Genomic DNA, 17,670 nt, shown 5'->3' with positions numbered 1-17,670 from the left:
TGGCGATTACTGGTGGCAGGCCTTCTGTTAGGGCCTGCTTGCCTAAGTATTCATATGTGTCTTGTGGATGCTCACTCTGTAGAATAATTGGTTTGCTGTTTGCTCTTGAAGGATGGGAAAGGGTTGGGTAATTGCTCAGAGATCAACGTAGACTTGTAGTGACCTCCTTCTTAACAACAGCGGAGCGCTGAGTCCTTACACTCCGCCCCCCCCAGCCAATTATAATTGAAGATAAAAGCTTGGGCTGCATCTCCGATATGTTTTGTTTCATCTTCTAAAATGCTGGCAGCAGTAAACGTTGCCCTGGTCAGTGGAGGTAGGCTTTATCAAAAAGCTAGCTGTAAAGTTCTGATCCAGACATTTAATATTTCCAGCAGGTCTACTGCTGGATAGTCCTTTTGCAATAGCAGGCAGAAGACAGGGTGGTACCTTTGGTTTCTAGTCTAACTTACAGGTCTTAATTTTTTTCAGAGACTTTTTTTGTTTGTTTATAGTTCAAGATATTACAACCAGTATCTGTCCTAAAAGAAACATCATATAACTGGCACCACCCATACCCCCCCATCACCGCCTCACACCCTTCCAGCAACAAGACGTGAAATACAAAACATGTCCACAACACCCTCAACCATCCAGGCCTTGGTGTGCCACCATTTGGTCTAAACCTTCTCATACTTGTAAGGACACCCTGCACAGTGTAAATTGTCTCTTCCACCTTAGCACACTAATCCATACTCTTCGTCCAGGGCGTCACACATGGAGCAACAGGGGAGCACCATTTTTGGACTATATTGCTCTTGGCCTATAGAGTAACCAGCACCAGTAGATTCCTGTCTTCTTGTGACCACCCCCATGTCATCTAGAATACCCAGTAGTGCGAGCTTAAGGGTTCCCTCAATGTGTAGGGCTGTTCAAAAGCTCTGAATAATGGGACATGACCTTACCATGTGAAAGAAGCCCTCTTTAGGTTCCACGCACCTATTGCAAGCAGGGGAGGTGCGGACCCAAGCCTTCCACAGACAGTAGTGTGTGAGGTAAGCCTGAAGGAGGTATTTAAACTGTATAAGCCTAAACTTAGCTAAGATTGCCAGAAGGCGAAGGGGCGGGGGGCATACAAGCATCTCTCCAGTCTGCTCCAACCAGGGGCCCCATCCACTCATCCTACTTCACCCTCAGGGGGCCTATCAGGTCCGAGGAATGTGTTACCAAGGTTTTGTAGATCCTTTTCCCAGGAGACCCATAATTAAGCACCCATCCCTCCAGTGAACTACAGTATAGGACCTCCTCTATTTCCGGAAGGGTCACTGAGATCAGCGCCCCTTAGAGGATGCCTGTCATACTATTCAGGTCAAGTAAGGATAATTTTCTCAGATATGCCAGGTCTTCCCACCCCCCATGCAACCAGACGTTTGTTAGAAGGGGAGCTGCCCAATAATACAGGGTAATATCTGCCATAGCGAACCCTCCGTCATGGATGGTACAAACACATTTGTCAAAAGTCAGTCTCAGGGGCTTGTTTGCCCAGAAGAAGCGCTGCACCATCGCCGTGAGAGAGTTACACCAGGATGGCTTAACCTGGAGGGGAAGTACTAGAGTCAATAAATTATTCACAGAAGGATAATCATCTTGAAAAGGCCAATTCTGCCCATAAGGTTAAGGGGCAGCTTGTCTTATCGGGCAAGTCCTCTTGGGCCCTCTGTACCAATGGCCGAAGATTAAGGCTCCAGGTGAGTTCCGGCTCCCAGGACAGGAACACTCCCAGCTATAAGAAGCTGCGAGGCATATGTGGTGGCCCTGGTTTCAAGCCTCATTGTGTTGATCACTGCGTAAGGAAACCAGGAGGGATTTGTCCCAAATAACCGTCAACCCACAGGCTGAAGGTGCTCAGGATGGGGATCAGGTGAGGTCCAGTCTCCACCAGCTGGAAGAGGAACAGCAGAACATTGTACGCATACAGAACAATCTTGTAGTTTGTTGCTAATCCGCAGTCTAAAGCCCCACACCTGCGTGTCACATTGCACCCAGGCTGCCAGGGGCTCTATAGCCAGTGAGAAGAGGAGTGGGGCAATACCCACAAGAGATGGTTGGCGAGAAACTTGGAGTAGAGCTCAATATCAATGAAGGAGATAGGGGCGGTATGAGGTGCAGTGGTCTGATTGACAACCAGGTTTGTGCAGGACAACCAGAGTTGCTAGGTCTACTTCCAGCAGGAAGTGGCCTTTGGTGATCGCTTACACAAATAAGTCCAAGATGGTGTTGAAGAACTTCAGGGCAGAGCTTGCAGTAATATTCTATCCGGGCCAGGAGTTTTTCCCACTCAAAGAGGCATTATCAGCTCCTTATAGCAGCCCAGCAGAGTCCACAGTATCTCTATTAACAGAGGAACACCCTCAGCTCATCTGTCAAGTAGTCAGAAGAATGCTCATCTGTAAGAAGATAGGCATTGAGCCGCCACGCCGGGCCTTCTATTGTTGGAGCTCTGAAGTGTGCAGTCACTGTAGCGTGATCGGAGACCCTTCGAGGAAAGATATAAGAACCTGTAGTGTGTAGGAGTTCAGAGGCCAGTAGTGAGTAGGAGTTCAGAGGCCAGAAGGAATATGTAGACAATGCGGGACAGCGAAACATGCACTGCAAACGCCTGTGTATATTCACACCTACCAGGATTCCATACTCGCTTTGGTTCACCAAGTTCCAGTTCAGATGCCCAGTCTGCAAAATCCTTCCCCCACCACTGGGGCCTGGCTGAAGGCCTACACCAGACTTGTGCATCCATAGTGTCGTTCAAGTCTCCTGCCACTACTGTTATTCCACGGAGTGGGGTGCTCAGGTGGTCCTGGGGTATCGCCATTGACTATCGGGTCATGGTAGGGGGAACATATAGACTGATGAAACCTTCAAGGATCACATACCTCCTTGTAGGCATCACTTGTCACCTTAGAGACCACCAGGACTATGGTTTTCTGCAAGAATATGGCCACCCCCTCGAGCCCCAGGAGTAACCTGCATGAAACATTGTTATACCCTCTGTGGGATAAGAATTGGCAGTCATCTCCCTCTAGATAAGTCTCCTGAAGCATCAGGATAGCTGGGTTAGGTCGTTGTGCAAATTGTAGTACTGCCCCTCTCCTTGAGTTGGTCTAGAAGCTCACTGACATTCCACATTATTACTGAAAAGGCTCCCATGGTTCTGGCCCAAGCAAAAACTGAGGTGGAGTAGTGTAGGGCGCAAATGGCTCTATAATGTTGAGACGGTAGGAAAAGCTGTATCGGGGGCCACAAGTGGGATGCAAGGGCATGCAGGGCACGGTATCGGATGAGACTGGGCAACAAGAACACAACAGAGCCAGCAAACAAAATCAACACTCCCCATCCCCTAATTTCCCCCTACCTTACACCTCCCACCCTTTAGAACCATCTGTCACCCAAACCCAAAAATTAACACAGAACTAATTTTGGACTGATTTAGTTAGATGATGTGGATAGCTAACCCATCCACTGTCCTGTCCGCGGAACCAATTCAATGAACAGTATGATAGGACTCCATCCCCCCCCAAATGGGCCTCAACTCAGGTGATGGCCCTCGCTCCTTGGCAGCCCGATGGGGGCACACCACGGACTGGCAGCCCAGGGTGAGATGCATGTTCTTGCTGTGCGTGCTCCCCGATGATTTGGTCAAGTGGTTGTTGCACTCTGAATCTGGTACTCCACTCTGTCCTGCTTGACTATTCTTGTCTGCAAGTTAGGGTAATAATTTGATCAGTTTTTGTACGCTTTCTGCAGATTAATCTTACCTATGCCAATTGGATTTGTACCTTACCATGCACAGAATAATTATACCTTCATTACCTTCCTACTGTTCACAGTGACCCGGTAATAACAGGCTCCAGCATAGTCTATTGCATTTAAGTATATCTTAGGTTTCCAGCTTATTTGACTAACCGTCTGCAACATGTTCAGAATGCTGTACCCAAGCTGCTCCTAAACCTCCCTCATCAGGCATTAATTTCTAGCCACTTTGCTATGGTAAATTGGATGGTTGTAATAAAATATACTGTGCTCAAAAGCCTCTTCATCTGTCACAAGGAAGCATTTGAAACTAACATAACAGTCACATGCAATTTTTTTAATTTCCTATCTGGAAAGTGGAATGCAACCATCCTGCTTTTCGCAATATGCTAAATAGTGGTTTCTTATTAACCACTTGGATACCAGACTTCTGCTTTTGTCTAAAGAAAGCTTGTTAGAAACAGATAGGGCACTCCTTGAGCAGGAACCCAATTCCGGTAAGGCTGTGGGTCTGAATGCCCTGCCTATTAAGTTACACAAGTTCACAGCCTCTAAGGTCGACCCCTACCTACTTCAAATGTTTAAGGAGAGCCAAGAGTCGGACTAGCTGCCTAGAGACCCAAGGTTTGCCAATATGATAGTCATCCATAAAGAGAGCAAACCACCAGAGGACTGTGCCTCGTACAGGCCAATCTTCTTGTTGAATACAGAGGTCAAAATTCTACAGAAATAACTATCTTCCCAGCTGATCCAAGTTATCAAGTTGTTGGTCCATCCAGATCAATCAGGCTTTATGCTGGGGTAGAATAATGCTCTCAATCTACAGCACCTGCATGACATCGTGGGCTGTGCTGCTGAGCTTCGGGAGGATGCCCTGATACTGTCGCTTGATGCATGTATGGTGTTTGATATGGTTGAGTGGCTGTCATTGTTTGAAGTGTTGGCCAGGTTAGGGTTTGGGCCGCGCTTAACGTGGCTACATCTCCTCTACACTGACATCATGGCCAGGGTGATGGTAAATGGTGGCACATTCAGCATCTTTCGGCTTCAACGTGGCACCAGACAAGGTTGCCCACCGTCCCCTTTAGTATTTGTCCTGGTCTTGGAGTCCCTCACAGCCTGGATCAAACAAGACCCCCTGGTGCAAGGATTGCAATGGACTGACGACTGGGAAGACAAGATTTCCTTCGACACTGATGATATTTCACTTTACACATCAGACCAGGCCCCTTATACTTGATAGAATCATGCACATACTTACACTGTTCTGTCAATATGCTAGCTACACTGTCAACTGGACAAATTACTTATTTATGGACATGCACTGCGACTGCCCCATGATTGTGTGGCTCGCATTGCCATGGATGGGTTTAGCTACTTAGGGATTTACATCACCATCGGCCCTGACAAATTTTACACCAATAATCTAGAACCACAACTGGCGCAACTGCGGCGCAATGTACAACAGTAGACGGCCCTACCCCTGTCGCTACTCGGCAAAGCTATTATATTTAAAACAATGACGCTGCCCTATTTTCTATCCGCACTTAAAACACCTATCTAGCCCCAACCACCTATTGCTAAGTGATAGAATGTGAAACTCGTACTCTCCTATGGAATGGGGCCCGGTAGGTATAGCCATTAAAAAGCTAACAAGAGGTTGGTACGATGGGAGAATTGCTCTGCCCGACACACAAAAATATTACTGGGAGGCACAGCTCACCGCTATCAATCACTGGGTCCACTTTCCTAAAGGCGAGACAGCTTATTGTATGGACAGGCAAACATTGCGCCCGGGAGGCTACCTCAGGGCCATTTATAGCAGTTTGCACTACGCTTCCATCCAGAGTCCAATGGCAGTTACACTCACCCTCTGGCATACAGCATTCAATGTACTGGGCTGGCGAGACAGGATTACACCCACCCCATTGTGGGAAACTGCACAATTAGGAATGCTGGGAACACAGCTGGGCTTTTACAGATGGGATCTCATTGGCCTCTCTAATGTTGGGGATCTATTATCAAAGGGACAAGTGATCCCGTTAGATATCTTGTAAAGCAAGTATCACCTGGCACATACCAAAACCTAAGGCACTTGCAAATACACCATGCACTGCAGAAGGTTTCCCTGAATCATCGCTGTTACAGGACAAACTGCTAAATGACTACATGCCCACAAGGCGATCCCTCTCTCATCAAAAATTGACAATTCTCAATTTCCTAACTAGGCTCTATGAACAGTGGGAGAGAAGGCCTGAAGGATGACAAGTGGCCTGAGGTCATGGCATACCCCAGGGAAGTGGCAATAAGATCTTGGTTTCACCTAGTACAACTAAATATTTTGCACAGAAGCTACTACGCATGGACTACTATGGTAAAGATGGGCTGGGTGGACGACCACACTGTCACAGGGGATATGGCTAAGAGGGGAAAACAAATTCAAAAGGTGTGGAGCTGCCCAGTTATCCAGCAATATTGGGAGCCGGAGATAACTAGTCATAATAGGATCTGTGGGTGTAACATAGGCGCATCCGCAAAGTGGTGCCTCTTGAATATCAGGGAGACGACTGTCCTTAACTTCATGGACCATATCTGGATGGCATTGAGGTTGATGGTGGCCAAGTGTTAGACTGTGCAATTATGGAGGGCAGATCAGGCCCCACAGCTTTGAGACTGGACTGGTGTATGTTGGTGGAGAAAGCGGTCTACAAAAGTAGGGGCTGCCCAAATAAATGGACCAAGACATGGGGAAAGAGAACCGACCATTGATGCAGCCTATGTGCCTCCACTGAGAACACCAGTCACAATGCATTGTGTGTGGCATGCTCAGGTTCTAAAACGGTCTTGTGAGATGTGGGGTGGGGTGATGAGGAATACTAACAGCTTAGGGGATTCTGGTTCTATCAGACCGTGCTTTAGTGCTACAATGTGTTATGTCAATTGTCAATATATGTTTGTATGCTTTATTTGCAGAAAAAGGTTTTTATAAAATAAGAAAGCTTGTTTGATCGTCAGAGTCACAACCTTAGCGGTACGTAAATGCTTTGCAAATATAATTAATAAATATAATTAATAAATTATAGTACAGGCAGTACATTTAAAAAAAAAAGTAATTTACTACAGAAATAAGGCAACCCAATGTTAACTTGTCTTTGTTGTGGAAATTTCTAACACCTCTTTGCGATATGTATATGTTAATTGTATTGTTTTTGCAACAGTGTGTTAGGAAATATGGCTTTTGTACTCTTCTCAAATCAGATATGTTCTACTCTCCATTGTTAATCTGTTGCTACCAGACGCAGCACCTTAAAAATGCCTAGAGTTATAACATTGAACAAGCTTCATGTAGATGACCAACATGCAGCAAAGGTTCTACAAAAATACACGAACAAAAATACTTGAAACTAAAAACTATATTTGCAAATACATATAAACTACCCACCTGATAGGAAGGCACAGAAGGATACTGAACCATCACACCCTGAATATGATTTCCTAGGCTGCTGTGTGGGCCACTGACCATACTTGGACTTTGGGACTGTTGAACCCCAACTATCCCCTGGAAGGTTTGCTGCTGGTTAGGCATCACAGTCTGGTAACCTGGAATTAAAAATGTACATCTCAATTTTATGTTACAATAGCTACATAGGAGCGCAGCCACTAATGACCTACACCAGTAATTTATAATTTAATTCAAGGCAATAATAATTACAAGTAATGGCGGTTCTTCTATACTACATCTTGGCATCATGTGACATCTTCTGGAATACTTATTAACATTGTTCTAAAGTAGATAAGGTGGGAATGAAATTACCAGACACACAGTTTTCAGCTCAGAACAAATTGTCAAAAAGTTGTTTACATAGCTTGTGTGAAAACAGAATTTATCTGAAGTGTTGGGTGCTAATCAAAGGGAACACCTCTCAAATGCATTCAAAGTATTTCATTCTGTTCGCACATCACTCCTCATGGAAATCCCCATCAGGTACTAACCCCAAAAATTATTCAGATTTTTCAAGTCACCCAGGTTCACCGATACCCACAGTCTCCTTGGTCACAGCATCCTTCCAACACAGACATTTCACCCCTCTTCCAGGACTGTATGACAGCTCTAAAAGGAAGTGGTAAGTGTTGGGGACTTTATGCACGTTTATCAATATGAACAGAGGTCTCATTTTTTATTTAGGAGTGCACGTTGTGGGGACTGTTAAAATTTACAGATACATGAAAATGCTATTAGACCACAATATAGTCCAATATAGATATTATTCTCAGACTGCCTCCATACCATAGAAGGACGCACACCATTGTACCAAGCTGATCAAATGACTCTTTCACTATCTGAAATAGATTATTCTGCCCAATATAAAGTGCAGACCTCGAACAGGGCTTCCCAAAAGATCCAATTAGTCTGTGATCTCAACAGTGACAGAGGACGACCTTGGCGCATCCCTCTTTCCAGTTCAAAAGCAGGGGATCACAGTTCATTAACCTCCTTCCCGTGGACATATTTACAGCAGAGATTGAAGCTATGAATCCCAGGACCAGACTAATCCTACATAGGGCAACCAATATGAAAGGCTCAGATTCCAACGCGATCAGAAGAGAAATGCAAAGCATTTCTCTTCCAATCAGGGGGTGGGGGTAGGCAGAGGCCTTTCCTTTCCTTTCATGCTTCTTTGAGAATTTCTGCAGCAGATCGTGAAGCGATCGGGCTGCAGGAATGCCCACTAGACACCAGGGAGTTCTTTTTTAAAAAAAAGGTAAAATATATTTACATATAAGTGGTGCGACCCACTGAGGGCAATTATTTTTATGGCCTTTTCTGCCCCCACCAGGGGCAGATCATCCCACTGTTAGGGAGGGGGGGGAGAGGGGGGGGTAGAAACCTCTAGATGCCAGGGATTATTTGTTTTATTTTTACACAGGAGGGGAGGGTATTTTTTTTTTAGGCCATTTCTGGCCCCCCCTTGGGGGCAGATCAGCTTATTTTTTACTAGGCCAATCTGCCCCAAGGAAGGAAGCAACCACTAGACACCAGGAATGTTTTTTTCCAGTTCAGTTACACGCAAGGGGAGCGACCTCTTAGGCAAGGGTCGCTCCCCTGGGGGCAAATGTATTTTAGGCCATTTCCACCCCCCTTGGGGCAGATCAGCCTATTTTAATTAGTCTGATCTTCCCCCAAGGGGGGCAGAAACCACTATTCACCAGGGATTTTTTTTATTATCATTTTTTTTTTTTTTTTTTTACAGATGAGGGAGCGGCCCTTTAGGCAAGGGTCGCTCTCCTGGGGAGCAATTTTAGTTTAGGCCATTTCTGCCCCCCTTGATTTTTTCTGCGCCAATTTCACTCAAGGGAACCGACCCCTTAGGCAAGGGTTGCTCCCCTGTGGGGGGCACATTTATTTAAGGGGGGGCAGAAAAGCCCAGCACAGACCAGGGAAAAATGTTTTTTCAAAAAAAGAGATTGGGACTATGGCCATACCCTCACCCCAAATAAATGGGGACAAAGTTGTTCAGCCCACTGGTGGGCAAATGGGGCAATTGCCCCCACCCCCTCCATTCCCTGGGGGGTGCAGAAAGCCTAATAGATGCCAAGGAATTAAAAACAAAAAGTGGGGTGGTGGTTACTAACCAGTATGGGCATGTTTATGCCCCTACCCCAACTAAAGGGGGTAACAGCCTTTCAGCTCTCCCCTCACACTAAAAGATCTTATCCCAACAACAAGCAAGAGGACATTTGATTATTTTGGGTTTTGGTTTTACATTTAGGCCATGAGAGCTTGTCTAACTCTCAAAATCGTCCCACTTGAAATGGTGAGGGTTGCACCTTTTGGACTTTGGGACGCTGCCACGTAGAAAAATCTACGAGACCTAGACACATCTGAAAACTAAACATCTGGGTGAGTCCAGGGTGGTGTGCTTCATATGCACCCCACACCATTTTCCTACCCACAATGTCCTGCAAACCTCCAGCTTTGCTTGAAATCACACGTTTTCCCCAGATTTTTGTGATGGAACCTTCTGGAATCTGCAGGAATCCACAAAATTCCTACCACCCAGCACTGTCGCATCTATACCGATAAAAATTGTGCCCCTCTTGTCGGCCTAAAAACTTTTTCTTCTAAACTGCCCTTTTGGACCCACTTTGGTTCCTCCTCAATTTCAATGTTTTGGCTCTTCGCTGTCACAGGGACTTGGTCCACCTACACAAGTGAGGTATCAATTTTGTCGGGAGACGGAAGGGAACGTTGGGTGGTAGGATATTTGTGCTGGTGAGGTGATCTCGCACAGAAATGTGGAAACAAATGATTTATTTATTTTTTTAGCTAAATTTGCGGTTTCCTAAGGATTATGGGTAAGAAAACACTGTGGGATCCACGCAAGTCACACCTCCCTGGACTACCTTGTGTGTCTAGTTTTCAGAAATGTCTGGGTTTGGAGGGTTTCCCTAGAGGGCTGCTAAGCATAGGCCTCCTCTTCCCCCGCAAAAACAGGTAGTTTTGCATTTGATAATTAAGATGTGTTCACATAGTGTTTTGAGGCATTTCCTGTGGCGGGCACTAGGCCTACCCACACAAGTGAGGTACCATTTTTATCAGACGACCTGGGGGAAGGCTGAATAGAAGGAAGGTTGTGGCTGCCCTCAGATTCGAGAACTTTGCAGCACCGAAATGAGTAAAAATATTTTTCTGGGCCCAAAATTGCGGTTTGCTAAGGATTCTGGGTAACTGAACCTGGTGAGAGCACCACAAGTTACCCCATCCTGGGTTCCCCTAGGTGTCTAGTTTTCAGAAATGTACAGGTTTGCTAGGTTTTATGTGCTAGATAAGCTAGAGGCCGAAATCCACAGCTAGGCACTTTGCAAAAAACAGGTCGGTTTTCTTTGGGAAAATGTGATGTGTCCTTGTTGTGTGTTAGGGCATTTCCTGTCGTGGGCACTAGGCCTACCCACACAAGTGAGGTACCATTTTTTAATCAGAAGACTTGGGGGAATGCTGGGTGGAAGGACATTTGTGGCTCCTCTCAGATTCCAGAACTTTCCATCACTGAAATGTGAGGAAAAAGTGTTTTTTGGGCCACATTTTGAGGTTTGCAAAAGGATTCTGGGTTACAGAACCTGGTGAGAGCCCCACAAGTCACCCCATCCTGGATTCCCCTAGGTGTCCTGTTTTGAAAAATGCACAGGTTTGGTAGGTTTCCTTAGGTGCTGACTGAGCTAGAGGCCAAAAGCCACAGATAGGCATTTTCCAAAAAACACATCAGATTTCAATGTAAAAATGTGATGTGTCCATGTTGCGTTTCCTGTAACAGGCATTAGGCCTACTCAGAAAAGTGAAATACCATTTTTAATCTGGAGAGTTGGAGCAACACAGAATAGCAGAACAAGTGTTATTGCCCCTTGTCTTTCTCTACATTTTTTACCTCCAAATGTAGGACAGTGTGTAAAAAAGACATCTATTTGAGAAATGTCCTGTAATTCACATGCTAGTAAAGGGACCCTGGAATTCAGGGCTGTGCAAATAACCGCTGCTCCTCAACACCTTATCTTGTGCCCATTTTGGAAATACAAACGTTTCCTTGATAACTATTTTTCACTCTTTATAATTCACATTAATTACTGTATACACGGTATACAATGAAAACCCATTATAAGATGCAGCTCTTTTACTGGCTCTGGGTACCTAGGGTTCTTGATGAACCTACAAGCCCTATATATCCTCGCAACGAGAAGAGTCCAGCAGACGTAACGGGATATTGTTTTTCAACATCTGACATCGCAGGAAAAAGATACAGAGTAAAACAGAGAGAAAAATGGTTGTTTTTTCACCTCAATTTCAATATTTATTTCAGCTGTTATTTTCTGTAGGAAAAAACTTGTAGGATCTACACAATGAACCCTTGCTGAATTCTGTCTACTTTTTAGAAATGTTTAGCTGTCCGGGATCCACCATTGGTTTCACAGCCATTTCTGTCACTAACTGGAAGGTGGCTAAGAGCACAGAAAAATAGTAAAAATGGTGTATGTCCGAGTAAAATGGCAAAATTGTGTTGAAAAATGTGGTTTTCTGATTCAAGTCTGCCTGTTCCTGAAAGCTGGGAAGATGGTGATTTTAGCACCGCAAACCCTTTGTTGATGCCATTTTCAGGGAAAAAAACACTAGCTTTCTTCTGCAGCCCTTTTCCCCCCATTTGGTTTAGAAAAAACGCAATTTTCGCTGTATTTTGGTTAATTTCTTGCTCTCCTCCATGGGAACCCACAAACTCTGGGTACCTCTAGAATCCCTACAATGTTGGGAAAAAAAGGACGCAAATTTGGCCTGGGTAGCTTATGTGGGCAAACAACTATGAGGGCCTAAGCGCAAGCTGCCCCAAATAGCCAAAAAACAGGCCTGGCACCTGAGGGGGAAAAGGCCTGGCAGTGAAGGGGTTAATAGAGAGGCAAGCCTATATTAGGCACAATTAACCACTGGTTTAACTTTGTTTTGTAAATCAGTACTACTGTGGAAGCTCTAAGATCTTCAGATAAAACCCCCAACCAACCTTTCATATTGAAACTTAGACAAAACACACCAACCATGCCTACTCAACAATACTGGGAAGCCATTCAGTCCTGAAGCCTTTACATCCTGCCTTTGTTGTATGACCTTATATGACCTTAGTCACCTCCTCTTCCATAATTTCTGGTCTGGTGGTAGAAGGCTCACTGACAAAACCCATTTAATTCAGGTTCATCACATTAGAACCAAGATCTATAATATCAGGTACTTTAAATTTTATATATACAGCAAACAAATAGTACCATCTATATTAAGCTGGAATACTGAAATATCACAATTTACTGCTGTGCCAAAAGCTAATCATCTGTGCAACAGGGCTCACTGAATAGGACCACCCAAATGGTTTTCAATATGAAGTTGTAAGCAATTAGAACACAATAGGTTTCTTCCACAGTTCTTTACAACAATTTTTAAAAAACAGCCATGAATTACATCTTGTAGAAGGCGTTTCGAAAAATTCAAATTTTGATTCTTCTGTATGACCCCAGTGATAATACGCAAAAGCCATGCACCCTGAGCTTGCTGTTACCGTCAAACAAGTTCAGCGGACAAATTCTAGGAGATAGAAGTACATCAATCAGGTCATGAAAAAGATATCACAGAAATAATTCTGGTTCACATGGACTCACTCTGACCAGGGTGAATTAGAACCAGATTTATTACCTGTCTCTCATGACACCTAATTGAATTCCCAGGGAACAAGATGCCTGATGGAGAATTAAGAATTGTTGCAGCATTTGCCTGTAATTCAAAGAAAGCTATTTTTTAAATATATTTTTAATTAGCATTTTTTGTGTAGCATCTGAGCATGACAATACAAAATATATTAACTGGGTTGGTTATATAGATCAGTAACAATGCAGTTATTGCGATAAACACTGCAAAATAGTTGTTGGAGGATTAACTTGATATGGATCTAGTTTCACCTACAAGGCTAACTACGAAAAATGAATAAAGATACTCCAATAAGAAGAAAAACATCAAGACACCTAAAAAGGACAAGAAAAGAAAAAAAACAGCCCCAATCCTCAACCCCCTCCCTGAACCTCACCACATATGAGAGGATAGATGTATTCCTCTCCATCAAAATAAGCAAGTAAATGACAGGACCCAAAGGACTTACCTATGTCAAGTGTCTCTTGGGAGCAGAGAGGAGATTGGCCTGGGAATAGCCAAGCTACCTAAAATTATTTTTGGAGTGTTCTGAAACGTTATGAAGGATGGTGCTGTAAGAGTATGCAGTTTCTATGATATAACACGAAGATAGTGTCAACAAATTGTAAAGCTGTGTCAGAGGAATCTGGCAATTCAGAAGCAAGAGCCCTCACCCACCCAATTGGGTGGCATGCTTCTTCATCGGGTAGCTCTTCGTTGGCTGGTGCAATAATGCCCAATGGGCCCCTTGAGGGGGCTCTCTGCCAGAAATATTGTAGATAGTATCAGCCTTGGAGTGAGAGTGTTTAGAGTGTAGACTGGAGAAGTGAGAGGGTAAAAAGATACCCAATAAGTGTTTGTTAAAGTGGTGTCTCTTGTCATGTCTAAAAACAATGTGGAGCAATGAAGGAGAGAATGAGCATTCAAATCCCAAGGAATATTTTATAAGAAGAGGGTCAACACGTTTCTTGCCACTTAAAAGTCATGAATGATCTAGGCAATACCTCAGGACACAGTCAACCTGATCTACATATGATTAAGTTTATAGGAGTATGGATAGGTGCCCAATCCAAAGGTAACCTAACTAGTCTGGTAGAATCTGTACATTTTGTAGAGTAACTGAGTAAACAAATCTGATCCTATCAAAAAATAAATACTGCCCCTCAGGTGTTGTAGTGGAATTGCACTAAATGTGGCATCCAGGTGTTCAGCACGGGCCCTATACAGGCAACCCACCAATCTCTGCAACCTTGGATGAAAATCATTAGGAGTAGTCTTCGAAGGCCTCCTTAAATCTTATTGCCTTTAAACGTATGACAGTAGGGGCAGGGATTCGTCACAGCCGGGTATATGAGGTGTAATCTGAGGGAGTACTATGCAAAATGTGAAACTAAATGCACCTAAATCGGGTGTTCCTGGACACTTTACAGGACTATTAACCCTTACGAATCACTGAATGTTTGCTTCAAAGAGTGCTCCTGTTTCTTGTTCTTTAATCTTAGCTGTGCTACGGCCAAAACGGGTTTTGCTGTAATGTCTTATAAAACCATGTGACCAGCCCCTCACCATACTGAACAGTATGTAATGCAAGGAGGAGTGGTGTAGTTTCAGGTTCCTGATCCCCCAAATCGTAATGTGTAATTGCGTGCTTTATGGTGATGTAGAGTGAGAAGGTGCCTTTAAGCAAGCCGTATTGGTCTCTTAAATCTTGAACTCAGCTGGACTCCATCGGAGAACGCCACCTACTGTACGAACATGAGCGTCTCCTTCTGTCAATAGTAATCTAAATTTAAGTATGTTGGTATTCCTATGAGTGGTAGAACTGAGGAATCGGGTCTTGATCTTGCATTATGGGGAAAGCCCAGCTTAAGGCAACCCAAGGCAGTATATAACAGGAGAGAATGATGTTCTTGGCAGCTAACACCAGGGAGTTAGGCTCCCTTCCATAGCTGTACTCATGTTAGCCTTCTTTCCCACTGATTGTGTCCAGTCAACCAACACGCTACCCAGTGAAATTGTGCAGCAAGGTAATAATTAGAAAAATCTGGAGATCCCATGCTCCTCCCTTTGTGTTCATAAGCTGTTTGAATAACGCAACTCTTCTGAATAAAGCTTACAAAATGTTTGGGGGGTGGAGGAACGAGATATGGGAGAGTAGTGAGAAAGTAAAGGAGGCAGAGGAGCATTACTGTTTTTGATATGGCTACGCAGCCAGCGATAAACAGCAGAAGGGAAGTCCAAAACAATATTTGTGACCAAAACGATCTAATTTACGTAATTGACAGATACCTATTTGACGCCTATGCAACCACATGCTCTTGTTTAATTGACATTAACCTAGCTTAGACTAACATCTAGCTCTGCCACTTAAATTCATTGTAAGCCTCTCTAAAATAAATACAAAAAAAATGCTTGAAACTCCCAGGAGTAGTGACACACCAGGAAATGGCGCTGGAAGCACTAACTCACACTGGAACAATACCTCCATTGGTAAAACCCACAATGCAGCTTATAGAGAAGTTAAATTGATCACATTTTAGAACAATACAAATAAAACATCAGGGTGCAATCAGATTGCTGACACAGATTTCTGATTCTATGCTTTTGGTGTCTTTTTGAAGTAAGCTACTCTCCTATGCCCCATTCGTTACAGTTTAAGCCCATAAGACTGTATTATACGTATTGCTCTCCATTTTATAAACTGATAAAATACATGGAAAAACATGATTAATCTTATTATGCACACAAGCTTGACAAGGTTCAAAAGAGTGTATAACCACTGCAAGGTTTTGACAGGAAGAAATCCATATACTATTCCACACAGGAAATGGTACACCCTTTGCCAATACTCTACCAGAGACAGTTCACAAGTTGGGGCAAAATGAATCTAGTCAATGGAGAGGACAAGCAGATCTTCCTAATTCAAGGTACCTGAACAGGATATTCTGTTAAACCGATCCACACAGGTTAAGTTGGCCCAATGTAACTTAGTACTCACAATGAGTTACTGTAACTGTTTCCCTGTAAACATTCTTTCCTATCAATGCTTAAGCGTGCCATTGTTATACTATTAGAAAAAAGGTAAAGTCGGACTGCCCAACTACCAGCTAACATCCAACTTCTCATTTGTGATGAAGATGTTACCCAACATATGCAGTAGTGAACACAGAACATGGCAGTGTCCATTTTGAACTATCAATGCTTTTGATAGTGCGTACCACTTGATAATGCTCGACAGTCTGAAGAAGTGGGTTGGGTTCCTGGGACCAGTTTTAACATATTTAGGTAACAAATGTAATCTGATGCTATGTCATAAGTTGTGTGCATAGAAATGCAAGGGTGGTGTAAAGGAAAAGTATGGTCTCCCAAAGCTTGGCTAATAAGTGTACTGGCCTGTGAACATCACAGACAGATGCATATAAGTTGGCGAGCATTAAGTAGATAAATGGCAGAAGTCTTAGTGAACTTGCTCTAGACTCAAGAATGCCCACTTGGCTTTAACCTGTTCTGTGCCCAGGACGTAATGGTTACGTCCTGAGGCACAGTGCTGCTGTGCCCAGGACGTAACCATTACGTCCTGGTCACAGAGCCCAGAGGGAGCACTAGCGCTCCCTTTGTGGGGTTTCCCCCCCCCAAGTCAGGGATGAAAGGGGAAGCCCTTCCTCTTTCATCCCCGACACCCCAACCCCTCTGTGACGTCAGCGTGCAAGCGGGCGCTGATTAGTCACAGGGTCTCCCCCATCGATTGAAAGGGAAATGCAAAGCATTTCTCTTTCAATCCCATGGGGGAGGCCCGGAGGGGCTTCAAAGGGAAGGAAATGTATTTCCTTCCCTTTGAAGTCTCTCCCAGGGTTTCAAAAGCCGGATTGCTTGCAATCCGGCTTTTGAAACCCCACTAGACACCAGGGATTTTTTTTTTGTTTTTTTTTTTTGACTGAAACTGACAAAAGGTAGCGACCCCTTGGGCAAGGGTCGCTCCCAGGGGGGGCATTTTTCTGGGAAGCGACCCTAGGGGGCAAATGATATTTAGGCCATTTCTTCCCCCCTTGGTGGCAGATTGGCCTCATCAAAATAGGCCAATCTGCCCCCAAGGGGGGCAGACACCATTAGACACCAGGGAGTTTTGTTTTTTTGCGTGAATTTCACGCAAGGGGAGCGACCCCTTGGGCAAGGGTCGCTCCCAGGGGGGGCAGAAACCTCTAGGCGCCAGGGAAAATAGTTTTTTTGTATTTTTTTTTTGTTTGTTTGTTTTTTTTTTTTTTTTAGAGATGGGGAGCGACCCATTAGGCAAGGGTTGCTCCCCTGGGGGGCAAATTGTATTTAGACCATTTCTGCCCCCCTGGGGGGCAGATTGTCCGATTGTAGGTCAATCTGCCCCCAAGGGGGGCAGAAACCACTAGGCACCAGGGATCTTTTTTTTGCGCCGTCACGCAAGGGGAGCGACCTTGTAGGCAAGGGTCGCTCCCTGGGGGGTGGGGGGTGGTGGGGCAAATTTATTTTAGGCCATTTCTGCCCCCCCCCGGGGGCAGATCGGCCTATTGGTATTAGGCCGATCTGCCTCCAGGGGGGGCAGAAACCTCTAGGCACCAGGGCAAATAGTTTTTTTGTGTTTTTTGTGTTTTTTTTTTTTTTTTAGAGATGGGGAGCGACCCATTAGGCAAGGGTCGCTC

General features: G+C 44.5%; 1 protein-coding gene across 9 annotated transcripts in view; it reads right to left on the bottom strand.

Annotated features, from left to right (window-relative positions):
- The window catches only part of R3HDM1 (R3H domain containing 1), a 642,394-nt gene that overhangs the window by 180,480 nt on the left and 444,244 nt on the right, over positions 1–17,670 (bottom strand). For all 9 annotated transcript variants that reach the window (XM_069225061.1, XM_069225063.1, XM_069225066.1 and 6 more), the window contains one exon: positions 7,229–7,386. In XM_069225061.1, the coding sequence (XP_069081162.1) occupies positions 7,229–7,386 (158 nt within the window). The remainder of the gene's footprint in view (positions 1–7,228; positions 7,387–17,670) is intronic.

This window comes from Pleurodeles waltl, chromosome 3_1 (assembly GCF_031143425.1).
Source record: "Pleurodeles waltl isolate 20211129_DDA chromosome 3_1, aPleWal1.hap1.20221129, whole genome shotgun sequence".
Classification (NCBI taxonomy): Eukaryota; Metazoa; Chordata; class Amphibia; order Caudata; family Salamandridae; genus Pleurodeles; species Pleurodeles waltl.
The sequence above is the reverse complement of the archived record's forward strand: the minus strand, read 5'-3'. Positions and strand labels throughout refer to the sequence as shown.